Source organism: Cervus canadensis, chromosome X, assembly GCF_019320065.1.
Source record: "Cervus canadensis isolate Bull #8, Minnesota chromosome X, ASM1932006v1, whole genome shotgun sequence".
In the NCBI taxonomy this organism is placed as follows: domain Eukaryota; kingdom Metazoa; phylum Chordata; class Mammalia; order Artiodactyla; family Cervidae; genus Cervus; species Cervus canadensis.
The window spans coordinates 144,293,321-144,306,540 of NC_057419.1; the positions used below are offsets into that span (position 1 = coordinate 144,293,321).

At 40.7% G+C, this 13,220-nt stretch overlaps 1 protein-coding gene across 5 annotated transcripts; it reads left to right on the top strand.

Moving 5' to 3' along the window:
• Nucleotides 1-9,380: 9,380 nt before the first annotated feature.
• On the top strand, nucleotides 9,381-12,777 carry TMSB15B (thymosin beta 15B). 5 transcript variants are annotated; one of them, XM_043458607.1, is made up of 3 exons: nucleotides 9,381-9,481; nucleotides 10,929-11,041; nucleotides 12,370-12,777. In XM_043458607.1, the coding sequence occupies exons 2-3, from the start codon at nucleotides 10,942-10,944 to the stop codon at nucleotides 12,405-12,407; spliced, it is 138 nt and encodes a 45-aa protein (XP_043314542.1). In that variant the 5' UTR covers nucleotides 9,381-9,481; nucleotides 10,929-10,941; the 3' UTR covers nucleotides 12,408-12,777. The 5 variants fall into 5 exon arrangements, with proteins under 5 accessions (XP_043314542.1, XP_043314543.1, XP_043314544.1 ...); XM_043458608.1 differs by having other exon boundaries at nucleotides 9,382-9,489; XM_043458609.1 differs by lacking the exon at nucleotides 9,381-9,481 and adding an exon at nucleotides 9,525-9,738.
• The last annotated feature ends 443 nt before the right edge of the window (nucleotides 12,778-13,220 follow it).

Genomic DNA, 13,220 nt, shown 5'->3' on the forward strand with positions numbered 1-13,220 from the left:
AAGTGCACACAACTCAGGGCCTGCTCCCTGTAGAACGGTCTGGAGCCTGAGCAGTGTAGACGGGGAAAACACACGCGCCGTGAGTGGGGGCAAACCCAGTGTGGCCAGAACATTGCGAGTGCTCCCCACACATGCCAGTGATATTTGTCTGCAGTGCCCCTCCCTCCCCACAGCACGACTGAACAAGCAAACCTAAACAAGAGACCACCTCCGCCCGCTTGTGTCAGGGCAGAAATTAGACACTGAAGAGACCTGCACACAGTAGCCAAATAAACAAAGGGAACCGCTTTAGAAGTGACAGGTGCAACAGATTAAAATCCCTGTAGTTAACACTGACTACACCAGAAAAGACCTATAGATATCGAGAAGTGTAAGCTGGAACAAGGAGCTATCTGAAACTGAACCGAACTCACACTGCCCACAACAGCTCCAGAGAAATTCCTAGATATATTTTTACTATTATTATTATTTTTTTCAATTAAAAATTTCTTTCTCTTTCTTTTTATTAAGTCCTCTATTACTCCTTGATTTTCATTTTTATAAACCACTATAACCTGGCAAAAAAAAAAACCCTTACATTTTAAAGTGAACTTGCAATGTTGTGAAGTAATTAGCCTCCAACTAATAAAAATAAATGGAAAAAAAAATAAAGTGAACTTCATATATATTTCTTAAATTTTTTCTGTTTTTGTGGTTTTTTACTGTGTCTTTTTTTGGGGGGGGGGGTTGTCATACATTGATATGAATCAGCCATAGTCAACATCACTCATTATTAGAGAAATGCAAATCAAAACCACAATGAGGTACCATTACACGTCAGTCAGGATGGCTGCTATCCAAAAGTCTACAAGCAATAAATGCTGGAGAGGGTGTGGAGAAAAGGGAACCCTCTTACACTGTTGGTGGGAATGCAAACTAGTACAACCACTAGGGAAAACAGTGTGGAGATTTCTTTGTGGTTTTTTAATATTGTATTTTTAAGAGTCTAACCTCTACTCTAGATTTTTAATCTTTGTTTTTCAGTATTTGATATCAATTTTGGACATTTAAGAATACAACCTCCAGTACCCATTTTTACTCAGGAGTGTGATTACTGGTTTGATCACTCTCTTCCCCTTTTGACTCTCTTTTTTCTCCCCCAGATCACCTCTATTTCCTCCCTCCCCCTTCTCTTCTCAATACAATTCTGTGAATCCCTGTGGGTGTTCTGGGCTGTGGAAAATACTAGGGGAACAGAGTACAACCTAGATCTGTCTCTCCTCTCTTGAATCCCCCTTTTCTCCTCTTGCTCACCTCTATCTCCTTCCTCCCTCTCCTCTTCTTCATGGAACTCTGTGAACCTCTCTGGGTGTCCCTCACTGTGGGGAATCATATCACCATTAACCTAGAAGTTTTATTATCAGTGCTGTATGGATGGAGAAGTCTTGAGGCTAATGGAAGAATAAGACTGAAATCCAGAGGCAAGAGGCTTAAGCCCAAAACCTGTGAACACCAGAGAACTCTGGACTACAGGGAACATTAATTAATAAGAGATCATCCAAAAGCCTCCATACCTACAGTGAAACCAACCACCACAAAGAGCCAATAAGTTCCAGAGCAAGACATACCACGCAAATTATCCAGCAACACAGGAACATAGCCCTGAGTGTCAATATACAGGCTGCCCAAAGTCACACCAAACCCATAGACCCATCTCAGAACTCACTACTGGACATTCCATTGCACTCCAGAGAGAAGAAATCCAGCTCCACCCACCAAAACACCGACACAACCTTCCCTAACCAGCAAACCTCGACAAGCCAAACATCCAGCCCCACCCACTGGGAGAAACCTCCACAATAAAAAGGAACCACAGACTACAAGAACACAGAAAGGTCACCCCAAACACAGCAATCTAAATAAGATGAAAAGGCAGAGAAATAACCAGCAGGTAAAGTAACATGAAAAATGCCCACCAAGCCAAACAAAAGAGAAGGAGATTGGGAAAAAGAATTTAGAATAATGATAATATAAATGATCCAAAATCTTGAAAAGAAAATAGAGGTACAGATAAACAACCTGGAGACAAGGATTGAGAAGATGCAAGAAATGTTTAACAAGGACCTTGAATAAATAAAAAAGAGTCAATTAAAAATGAATAATGCAATAAATGAGATCAAAAACACTCTGGAGGGAAACAACAGGAGAATAACAGAGGCAGAAGATAGGATAAGTGAGGTAGAAGATAAAATGGTGGAAATAAATAAATCAGAGAGGAAAAAAAGAAAAAAAAATTAAAAGAAATGAGGACAACCTCAGGGACCTCTGGGACAATGTGAAACACCCCAACATTCGAATCATAGGAGTCCCAGAAAAAGAAGACAAAAAGAAAGGCCATGAGAAGATACTTCAGGATATAATAGCTGAAAACTTCCCCAAAATGGAGAAAGAAATAGTGACACAAGTCCAAGAAACCCAGAGAGTCCCAAACAGGATAAACCCAAGGTGAAACACCCCAAGACACATATTAGTAAAACTAACAAAGATCAAACACAAAGAACAAATATTAAAAGCAGCAAGGGAGAAAAAACAAATAACACACAAGGGGATTCTCATAAGGATAACAGCTGATCTTTCAATAGAAACTCTTCAGGCCAGAAGGGAATGGCATGACACTACTTAAAGTAATGAAAGAGAATAACCTACAACCTAGATTACTGTACCCAGCAAGGATCTCATTTAGATATGAAGGAGAATTCAAAAGCTTTATAGACAAGCAAAAGCTGAGAGAATTCAGCACCACCAAACCAGCTCTTCAACAAATGCTAAAGGATCTTCTCTAGACAGGAAACACAGAAAGGTTGTATGAATGGGAACCCAAAACAACAAAGCAAATGGTAACAGGATCATTCTTATCAATAATTCCCTTAAATGTAAAAGGGTTGAATGCCCCAACCAAAAGACAAAGACTGGCTGAATGGATACAAAAGCAAGACCCCTATATATGCTGTCTACAAGAGACCCACCTCTAAGCAAGGGACACATACAGACTGAAAGTGAAGGGCTGGAAAAAGATATTTCACACAAATGGAGACCAAAGGAAAGCAGGAGTCACAATATTTATATCCGATAAAATAGACTTCAAAATAAAGGCTGTGAAAAGAGATAAAGAAGGACACTACATAATGATCAAAGGATCACTCCAAGAAGAAGATATAACAATTATTAATGTATATGCACCCAACATAGAAGCACCACAGTACATAAGGCAAATGCTAACAAGAATGAAGGCGGAAATTAACAATAACACAATAATAGTGGGAGACTTTAATACCCCACTCACACCTATGGACAGATCAACTATACAGAAAATTAACAAGCAAATACAAACTTTAAATGATACCGTGGTCCAGCTAGACCTAATTGATATCTATAGGTGATTTCACCCCAAGACAATCAATTTCACCTTTTTCTCAAGTGCACACGGAACCTTCTCCAGAATAGTTCACATCCTAGGCCATAAATCTAGCCTTGGTAAATTGAAAAAAATTGAAATCATTCCAGTCATCTTTTCTGACCACTATGCAGTAAGATTAGATCTCAGTTACAGGAAAAAAAAAAACTACTAAAATTTCCAACATATGGAGGCTAAATAGCACGCTTCTGAATAACCAACAAATCATAGAAGAAATCAAAAAAGAATTCACAACATGCATAGAAACGAATGAAAATGGAAACACAACAACCCAACAACCTATGGGACACTGTAAACGCAGTGCTAAGGGGAAGGTTCATAGCAATACAGGCTTACCTCAAGAAACAAGAAAAAATTCAAATAAAAAACCTAACTCTACACCTAAAGCAATTAGAAAAGGAAGAAATGAAGAACCCCAGGAATAGTAGAAGGAAAGAAATCTTAAAAATTAGGACAGAAATAAATGCAAAAGAAACAAAAGAGACCATAACAAAAATTAACAAAGCTAAAAGCTGGTTTTTTGAAAAGGTAAATAAAATTGACAAACCGTCAGCCAGACCTAGAATAGCCAAAGCAATCTTGAGAAAGAAGAATGGAACTGGAGGAATCAACCTGCCTGACTTCAGGCTCTACTACAAAGCCAGGGTCATCAAGACAGTATGGTACTAGCACAAAGACAGAAATATAGATCAATGGAACAAACTAGAAAGCCCAGAGATAAATCCACGTACCTATGGACACGTTATCTTCGACAAAGGAGGCAAGGATACAATGGAAAAAAGGCAACCTCTTTAACAAGTGGTGCTGGGAAAACTGGTCAACCACTTGTAAAAGAATGAAACTAGAAAAGAATGAAACTTTCTAACACCATACACACACAAAAAAAACTCAAAATGGATTAAAGATCTAAATGTAAGACCAGAAACCATAAAATTCCTAGAGGAGAACATAGGCAAAACACTCTCCGACATAAAGCACAGCAGGATCCTCTACGACCTACTTCCCAGAATATTAGAAATAAAAGCAAAAGTAAACAAATGGGACCTAATTAAACTTAAAAGCTTTTGCACAACAAAAGAAACTATAAGCAAGGTGAAAAGACAACCCTCAGAATGGGAGAAAATAATAGCAAATGAAGCAACAGACAAAGGATTAATCTCAAAAATATGCAAGCAACTCCTGCAGCTCAATTCCAGAAAAATAAATGACCCAATCAAAAAATGGGCCAAAGAACTAAACAGACATTTCTCCAAAGAAGACATACAGATGGCTAACAAACGCATGAAAAGATGCTCAACATCACTCATTATCAGAGAAATGCAAATCAAAGCCACAATATGGTACCACTACACATCAGTCAGGATGGCTGCTATCCAGAAGTCTACAAGCAATAAATGCTGGAGTGGTTGTGGAGAAAAGGGAACCCTCTTACACTGTTGGTGGGAATGCACACTAGTATAGCCACTATGGAGAACGGTGTGGAGATTTCTTAAAAAACTGGAAATAGAACTGCCATATGACCCAGCAATCCCACTTCTGGGCATACACACCAAGGAAACTAGATCTGAAAGAGACACATGCACCCCAGTGTTCATCACAGCACTGTTTATAATTGTCAGGACATGGAAGCAACCTAGATGCCCATCAGCAGACGACTGGATAAGGAAGCTATGGCACATATACACAATGGAATATTACTCAGCCATTAAAAAGAATTCATTTGAATCAGTTCTAATGAAATGGATGACAGTGGAGCCCATTATACAGAGTGAAGTAAGCCAGAAAGATAAACACCAATACAGTATACTAACGCATATATATGGAATTTAGAAGGATGGTAACGATAACCCTATATGCAAAACAGAAAAAGAGACACAGATGTACAGAACAGACTTTGGGACTCTGTGGGAGAAGGTGAGGGTGGGATGTTTTGAGAAAATAGCATTGAAACAAGTATACTATCAAGGGTGAAAGAGATCACCAGCCCAGGTTGGATGCATGAGACAAGTGCTCAGGGCTGGTGCACTGGGAAGACTCAGAGGGATGGGATGGGGAGGGAGGAGGGAGGGTGGATCGGGATGGGGAACACATGTGAATCCGTAGCTGATTCATGTCAATGTATGGCAAAAACCACTACAATATTGTAAAGTAATTAGCCTCCAACTAATAAAAATAAATGAAAAAAACAACAACAACAAAAAAATAATAATCTGATGTTTTCCTAACAGAAACGCACTAGCAGAGAGCACAACATTGATGGTGGTGATAAAGGAGTGAGAGATGGCAGTGATATTGTTGAACTGGTGTAAGAGAAAAAGGTCTGTAGACCTCTGTTAACTTATAATGTGACTGTATCTGGATAAACCCATAGTAAATTGAAAATCATAAGTCAAGAATGCATTAAAACCCCAAATATCCAAAGCAATCTTGAGAACAAAGAATGCAGATGGAGGAATCTACCTTCCTGACTCCAGACTACAAAGCTACAATCATCAAGACATTATGGTACTGGCACAAAAACAGAAATATAGACCAAGGGAACAAGATAGGAAACTCAGAGATAAACCCACACACCCATCAGCACCTTATCTTTGACAAAGGAGGCAAGAATATAAAATAGAGAAGATAGTTTCTTCATAAGTGATGCTGCGATAACTGCACTGTTATGTGTAGAAGAATGAAATTAAAACACTTCCTAACACTATACACCAAGACAAACTCAAAATGGATTAAAAACCTAAATGCAAGACCAGAAACTATAACACTCTTAGAGGAAAACATAGGTAGAACACTCTTTGACATAAATCACAGCAAGATCGTCTATGACTCACCTTCTAGAGTAATGGAAACAAAAACAAAAATAAACTAATGGGACCTAATTAAACTTAAGCTTTTGCACAGCAAAGGAAACTACAAACAAGGCAAGAAGACAAACCTCAGAATCGGAGAAAATAATAAATGAAACAACTGGCAAAAGATTAATCTCCAAAATATACAAGCTGCTCATGAAGCTCAATACCAGAAAAATAAACCACCCAATCAAAAAGTGGGCAGAGGACCTGAACAGACATTTCTCCAAAAAGACATACACATGGTTAATAAACACATGAAAAGATGCTCAACATCACTCACTATTAGAGACATGCAAATCAAAATTACAATGAGATGTCACATCGTAATACACACAACAGTGAGAATAGCCATCATCAAAAAATCTACAAACAATAAAAGCTGGAGAGGGTGTGGAAAAAAGGGAACCCTCTTTCATTGTCCGTAGGAATGTAAATTGATAGTCACTATGGAGAACAGTATGGAGATTCCTTTAAAATCTAGGAATAAAACTACCATATGACCCAATAATCCCACTACTGGGCATATACCCTGAGAAAGCCATAATTGAAAAAGACACATTTACTGCAGTGTTCATTGCACCTTATTTGCAATAGCTTCCCTGGTAGCTCAGACAGTAAAGCATCCACCTGCAATGTAGGAAACCTGGGTTCAACCCCTGGGTTGGGAAGATCCCCTGAAGAATGGAATGGTTACCCACTCCCATATTCTTACCTAGAGAATTTCATACACAGAGGAGCCTGGTGGACTATATAGTCCATGGGGTCACAAAGAGTTGGACAGGACTGAGTGACTAACACATTACAATAGTTAGGACATGGAAGCAACTTAGATGTTCATCGATATATGAATGGATAAAGAAGTTGTAGTACATATATATTAATACAATGGAATATTATTCAGCCATTAAAAGGAGTGCATTTGAGTCAGTTTAATGAGGTGGATGAACCTAGAGCTTATTATACAGAGTGAAGTTAGAAAGAGAAAAACAAATATTGTATATTAATGCATATATGTGGAATCTAGACAGATCATCAAACCAGTCAATCCTTAAGGGAATAAACCCTGAATACTCATTGGAAGGACTGGTGCTGAAGCTGAAGCTCCAATATTTGGCCATCTGATATGAACAGCTGACTCATTGGAAAAGACTCTGATGCTGGGAAAGATTGATGGCAGAATGAGAAGCGGGTGACAGAGGATGAGATGGTTGGATGGCATCACCAATTCAATGGACATCAAACTTGGGCAAACTCTGGGAGATGGTGAGGGCCAGGGAGGCCTGGTGTGTTGCAGTCCATGGGGTCACAAAGAGGTGGACACGATTGACACCTGAACAGATGATACTGATGAACCTATTTGCAGGGCAACAGGGGAGACACAGACATAGAGTACAGACTTGTGGGCACAGTGGGGAAAGAAGAGGGTGGGAAGAATTGAGAGAGTAGCATGGAAACCTATACAGAACTATATGTAAAATAGCCACTGGGAATTTGCTCTATGACGCAGGGAGGTTAAACCAGTGCTCTGTGACAACATAGAGGGTGGGATGGGGTGGGAGGTGGGATATGGGAGGGAAGTTCAAGAGGGAGGGGACATATGTATATCTATGGCTGATTCATGTTGATTTATGCCAGAAACCAACACAATATTGTAAAGCAATTCTCCTCCAATTAAAAATAAATTTTAAAAGGGATAATACATTAAATACTCATAACCTACCGAACATCATTGCTTAGACTAACCTGCCCTAAAGGCGCTCAGAACACTTATATTTATTAGCCTGGAGGTGTGAAAGTCGCTCAGTTGTATCTGCCTATTTGAGACCCCATGGACTATACAGTCCATGGAATTCTCCAGGCCAGAATACTAGGGTGGGTAGCAGTTCCCTTCTCCAGGGGATCTTCCAAACCCAGGGATCAAACTCAGGGCTCCAATATTGCAGGCGGATTCTTTACAAGTTGAGCCACCAAGGAAGCCAAAGAATACAGAGCTGGATAGCCTATTCCTTCTCCAGTGGACCTTCCCAACCCCAGAATTGGATCCAGGTCTCCTGCATTGCAGACGGATTCCTCACCAGCTGAGCTACCAGGGAAGCTCATTTATTAGCCTACATCTGGGAAAAATCATCTAACACAAAACCTCTTTTATAATAAAATGCTCAATATCTCATGTAATTTACTGAGAACTGTACAGAAAGTGAAAAACAGAATGGTTGAACAGGTATATAATGATTGGAAGTGTATCAGTGTCAGGTGTTTACCTTGTGATCACTCAGCTGCCTGGGAGCTGAAGCTCTTTGCTGCTGTCCAGCATCATGAGAGAGTATCCTACCACACATTGCTGGCCAGGGGAAACATCAAAATTCAAAAGCTTGTAGTTGTGTATTTTTCCTCCAGCAGGGTTTATTTGTGTGAGTACAGGCTCACTGAGGTGTGTCCAGACTTAGCTAGAATTATGATTTTGCCAGGGAAGCAATACAAAGTGAGAGAGGGGCAGGAGAATGGAGGGTATAAGTCAGTGAGTGATTACAAGGACTGAGCATGACATTTGAGCTAGGGAAGGAGGGGACAGAAAACAGTAAGAGAGAGAGAGATGGTGAAATCTGGTAAGACCAATGGACTAGAGATTCTGGTGAGGTTAAAGGACAGTGGGGTCTGGGTACCAAAGGGAACGAACTGGAAAAAGAGGAGGTGTATCAGAACGATCATTCTTGAGTTCACCAGGAATTAAGACAGGATAACTACTGTTGGGAATGATCTAGTGCAGTAGCTAAAATCTTTGAGAAATAAAGGAGAGGAGGAGCACTGAAGTTTGCTTGATGATGACAATGCAGGCTATTTGGTGACACAAGCTGTGGGATGTGTGAGAGGAATACTCTAAAGGCAGCAATGAGAAACATTAACGTTTCTCATAATAACTAAAGTTATTAACACCCAGTTACTGAGGTGAGGTCTTGAGTAGAAGAGAGATAGTGGACTCGGGCCAGCAAGGCTAAAGCGGTGGGAGGGGCGAGGAGGCGGGTCTGGGATTCCTTGGCCAATCAAAGAGAACTGGGGCAGAGCCTGACAGGCACCATAAAACTGAGGGGTTCTGCGCGGGAAGGGCTAACCTCGTCCAGTGTGCTAAGCGGTGTCCGGGCAGCCCTCTACCTTTCTCTGGTCTTCAGGCCTTCTGGTGAGAATGTACGGCCCCTCCGGAGACTGAGGACTATGGGGACAGGAGGGCGTGGCGGCCGTGGGGCGGACGAATAGGGCCTGAAGGAATTGAAGGGGCGGAGGTTAGGACCGGTGATTGTAGCGGCGCCTCCTGGGGAGTCCACACCTTTGTCTTCGCAGCGACCCCTTCTGAGCGGGATTCGGATCCTTCCAGCGATGCTCCCTTGGCAGGTCCGAGGCTGGAGCCCCAGGAGTGGTCATCCACTGCGGCTGTAGGTCCGAGGCTGAGGGGACGAGGAGTTTGAGACTTGAAAAGGGCTTTCTGGGACTGGCCCTTTGCTCCCTCCTTTCCTGTTACTGCTAGGTTGGACTGGGCTCCCAACAATGATAATACTTATTTTAAAATGTAAGCAAATTGCTGCTGACAACGTTGCTTGTGCACCCAGCCCTGTTAGTTTTTTATTTAAAGTCCCTGTTTCCCCACCTCTGGAGACTGGCAGCCGATCGCTTGTCCAGGAGGGTCCTAGGGTGAACCTGATGGGGAGGAGGCATATTCGGGACGTCTGGCTGCTTGGAGGCCTCTCCATTCTCGTCTGAGCACTAGAAGTGTCTTACTCCACCTGGGTGAGAACAGACACGTGCAGGAGAGCTTTGCTTTCTGGGTTCAGAGGTCTCCTATTGTCTCCTCCGGACAAACCCAGAATGATCACTGGGCACCTCACTTCCTAGCTTCATCTCCTCCTCTCTCCTCTTGAGGAGAAAACATGGTAAAATAAAATCAACTCTGTTTGGTTTACCCCATTCTGCGGCATTTCCTGGTTTGATCATAATTAGCTGTTCCATCTTACAGCACTTACAAACCAGTCCCACAAGGAGCTATTGTGAGACATGTAATTAGTTTTGACTGGGTTTAATCCCTCCTCTTATTGTAGCCTCTTAGTCTCCTGTCTTTGGGCAGATGAAATAGAAAGAAACTAGTCCAGTTAATGCTACTTTTGTGTGCTGGTCCCTAATCCCCCAAGAAAAATGCCCCCCTCTCAAAGTAATTGAATACAAAGTGAAGGTACTCAAATAGTGCTATCTTCTGTTACAAATTCATTAGTTGGTTAAACACAGTCCTTATTTTTTCTTCTGTCCCTATCTGCACATGTGTTTCTATCACCTCCATTTTACCTTTGATGTGATTTTAAGAGTCAGACATATTGGCTCCTGGCTTCCAAAACATTGTGTTTACTAGTGCGCCTGATCCAATGGCATTTACTGTCTTCAGTAATGGGATAATGATGCGGAATAAAATTCTAATAAAAACATGACTCTTCTAAGATCTGTTGCTGTTTGCCTTTTGAAAATCAGTAGGTAAAATACATATTGACATTAAATGTGAGAATTTTGGCTCTTACTCCTTAATATGATAATAGTTCTACCAGGTAAGTTTTCTTTAGTTTTGTTTTGTTTTTTTTTTTCAGTCTTTTCATCAAGATGAGTGATAAGCCAGACTTGTCTGAAGTGGAGAAGTTTGACAGGTCCAAACTGAAGAAAACTAATACTAAAGAAAAAAACACTCTTCCCTCAAAGGAAAGTAAGTCATGGAGACTTTCTATTTGAGACAAACAATGGTGAAAATTAACAGGTTTGGTAAATGCATGCTTCTAGTAAATTTTGCCACAAAGTAATCAATAGGGTACCAATTATTTAATGTAACATTGTGTTAGTCATTCAGTCGTGATTGATTGTAACCCCATGCACTGTAGCTCAATAGGCTTCCCTATCTGGACTTCTCCAGGCAAGAACACTGGAGTAGGTATCTTCCCAACCCAGGGATCATACCTGTGCTTACTGCACTGCAGGTGGATTCTTTGCCTTCTGAGCCACCAGGGAAGCCCAATGTAAAATTAGAAAATAGCAAATTGTTGCCTTTTTATGTTGCTTATATAAGTAGTCCTTGCAAAATTGGTCTTAGTAGGATTGAGGGAATACAAAAACTTATTTTTTTGGAACATTATTAAAAACCACATTAAGACCAATCTTAGAATATTGGACATAACATTAGAAATATAAGAGTTTTGTCCAATTTTGGTTATTTGTCATTTTTCTGCATCTAGTGTTTTAGAACTTTTATCTCATCCCTAATGAGCCATGCAAACTATGGCTTTGGCCTTCTGTACCTGACGACAGGATGAGGTGAGATGATCAGTTTAGATATTGGGTATCCTCACATTTCCCAGGGATCAAAGGGTCAATTTGGCCCTCCCCACTTACAGGCTGCTGGAGAAACTCCAAGCCAAGGAAAAGATTTTGTCATGTATTGTTATCTAAAAGTTCCAAAGGTAGTCAAGATTGTCTGAGAAGGCATACCTTCCTAATCATATAGTGATAGATAAATCTGAAGAAAATGCTTCACTTGCCCCTCAGTCTCAGAGTAATCTATGGAAAAAATGGCAACAACATATCTACCTCTCAAATGGGGAGAAAGAAACCTACAGTTGAGTCTAACAAATGTCTGGTTCATTACTTTGCACACACACAGACACACCTGACTGGGGATTTGTGGTTAGTGCCTTAGCATTCTAAATGTAAAGAAGGTATGGCAGCCTCCCTGGTGGCTCAGATAGTAAAGAATCTTCCTGCAATGTGGGAGACTCAGGTTTGGTCCCTTATTTGGGAAGATCCCCTGGCGAAGAGAATGGCAATCAACTCCAGTATTCTTGCCTGGGAAATCCCAAGGACAGAAGAGCCTGGAGAGCTACAGGTCATGGGATTGCAGAGTTGAACACCACTGAGCGACTAACACTTTCTTTCTTATGGCAGCCTCCAATGATTTGGCAAAGAGCTCTTTTGGAAGAAATTGAACTTAATCTTAGGAAAATACCCTCATAATAATTTTTTGTGTGTTTGTTTTTTACCCAGCTATCCAGCAGGAGAAAGAGTGTGCTCAAACATCATAAAATGGGGACCTCCTTGCAAGAGCAACATCGCTTGAGTGTCTTGCTTTTGGCAAATCTTTGTAGAGATTTTAGGTATCTTCTGTTGTCACCTTCTCACCCTGGCTAAGAGGTCAGGGGTAGCCAATGTTCCTTCATCTTAAAACTTCTATTGGTGCATAAATTCCAACAGGGAGATGCTGTCAATAATCTCACAGTTGATGATCTTTGTGTGTGTAGCCTTTGCTTCCCCATAGGATAAGCTGCTTTTAAATTTCTACAATGATTCCCTCTATTGCTTTATTATTCTTATGTTGCACAGTTTTGCATCTTCTCACAATTTATTTTCATTTCTAATGAAGCAGTAAAATAATAAATATAACCAATATGTTTATCATAGGCTCCTGTGGTTCCTTTCTGGTGGTCTTCTAAGGAATGAAAGTATACAAGGGTATATTTAAGCCAAAACAATGAGTGCAGGAAAGATATTTTAGCAGATTTGGCACATGGGAAAGGCCCTCCTGTCCCAAGATCAAGTGGGTCCTGACTTGGGGATTGTGTGGCTGATACATACTGACTTCATTTTGTCAGTTCCATCTTTGTTCACACAGTCCAAACCTCCCCACTTTTCACATGATTGAGCTTTAGTCTAATTTACAAGAAGTGAGTCCAAGCCACATGAGTACCCTATTAACTTTTGCCTTTGCTTTCATCTGATATGAAACCTGCAAGAGTGGTTTTTGCTGACATAGATGGTTAATGGTCATGGGACCCCTGGAGGGAGGAACCCCAATTCCAGTTGCTGCATATGTGCTTCTCTCTTGGTAGTCAGATTTA

Coding starts and splice junctions, on each gene's coding strand:
- TMSB15B (XM_043458605.1), top strand. CDS start 9,679: ATGCTCCCTTGGCAGGTCCGAGGCTGGAGCCCCAGGAGTGGTCATCCA. Junction 9,735..10,928: donor AGTGGTCATCCACTGCGGCT/GTAGGTCCGAGG, acceptor TTTTTTTTTCAG/TCTTTTCATCAAGATGAGTG. Junction 11,042..12,369: donor CACTCTTCCCTCAAAGGAAA/GTAAGTCATGGA, acceptor TTTTTTACCCAG/CTATCCAGCAGGAGAAAGAG.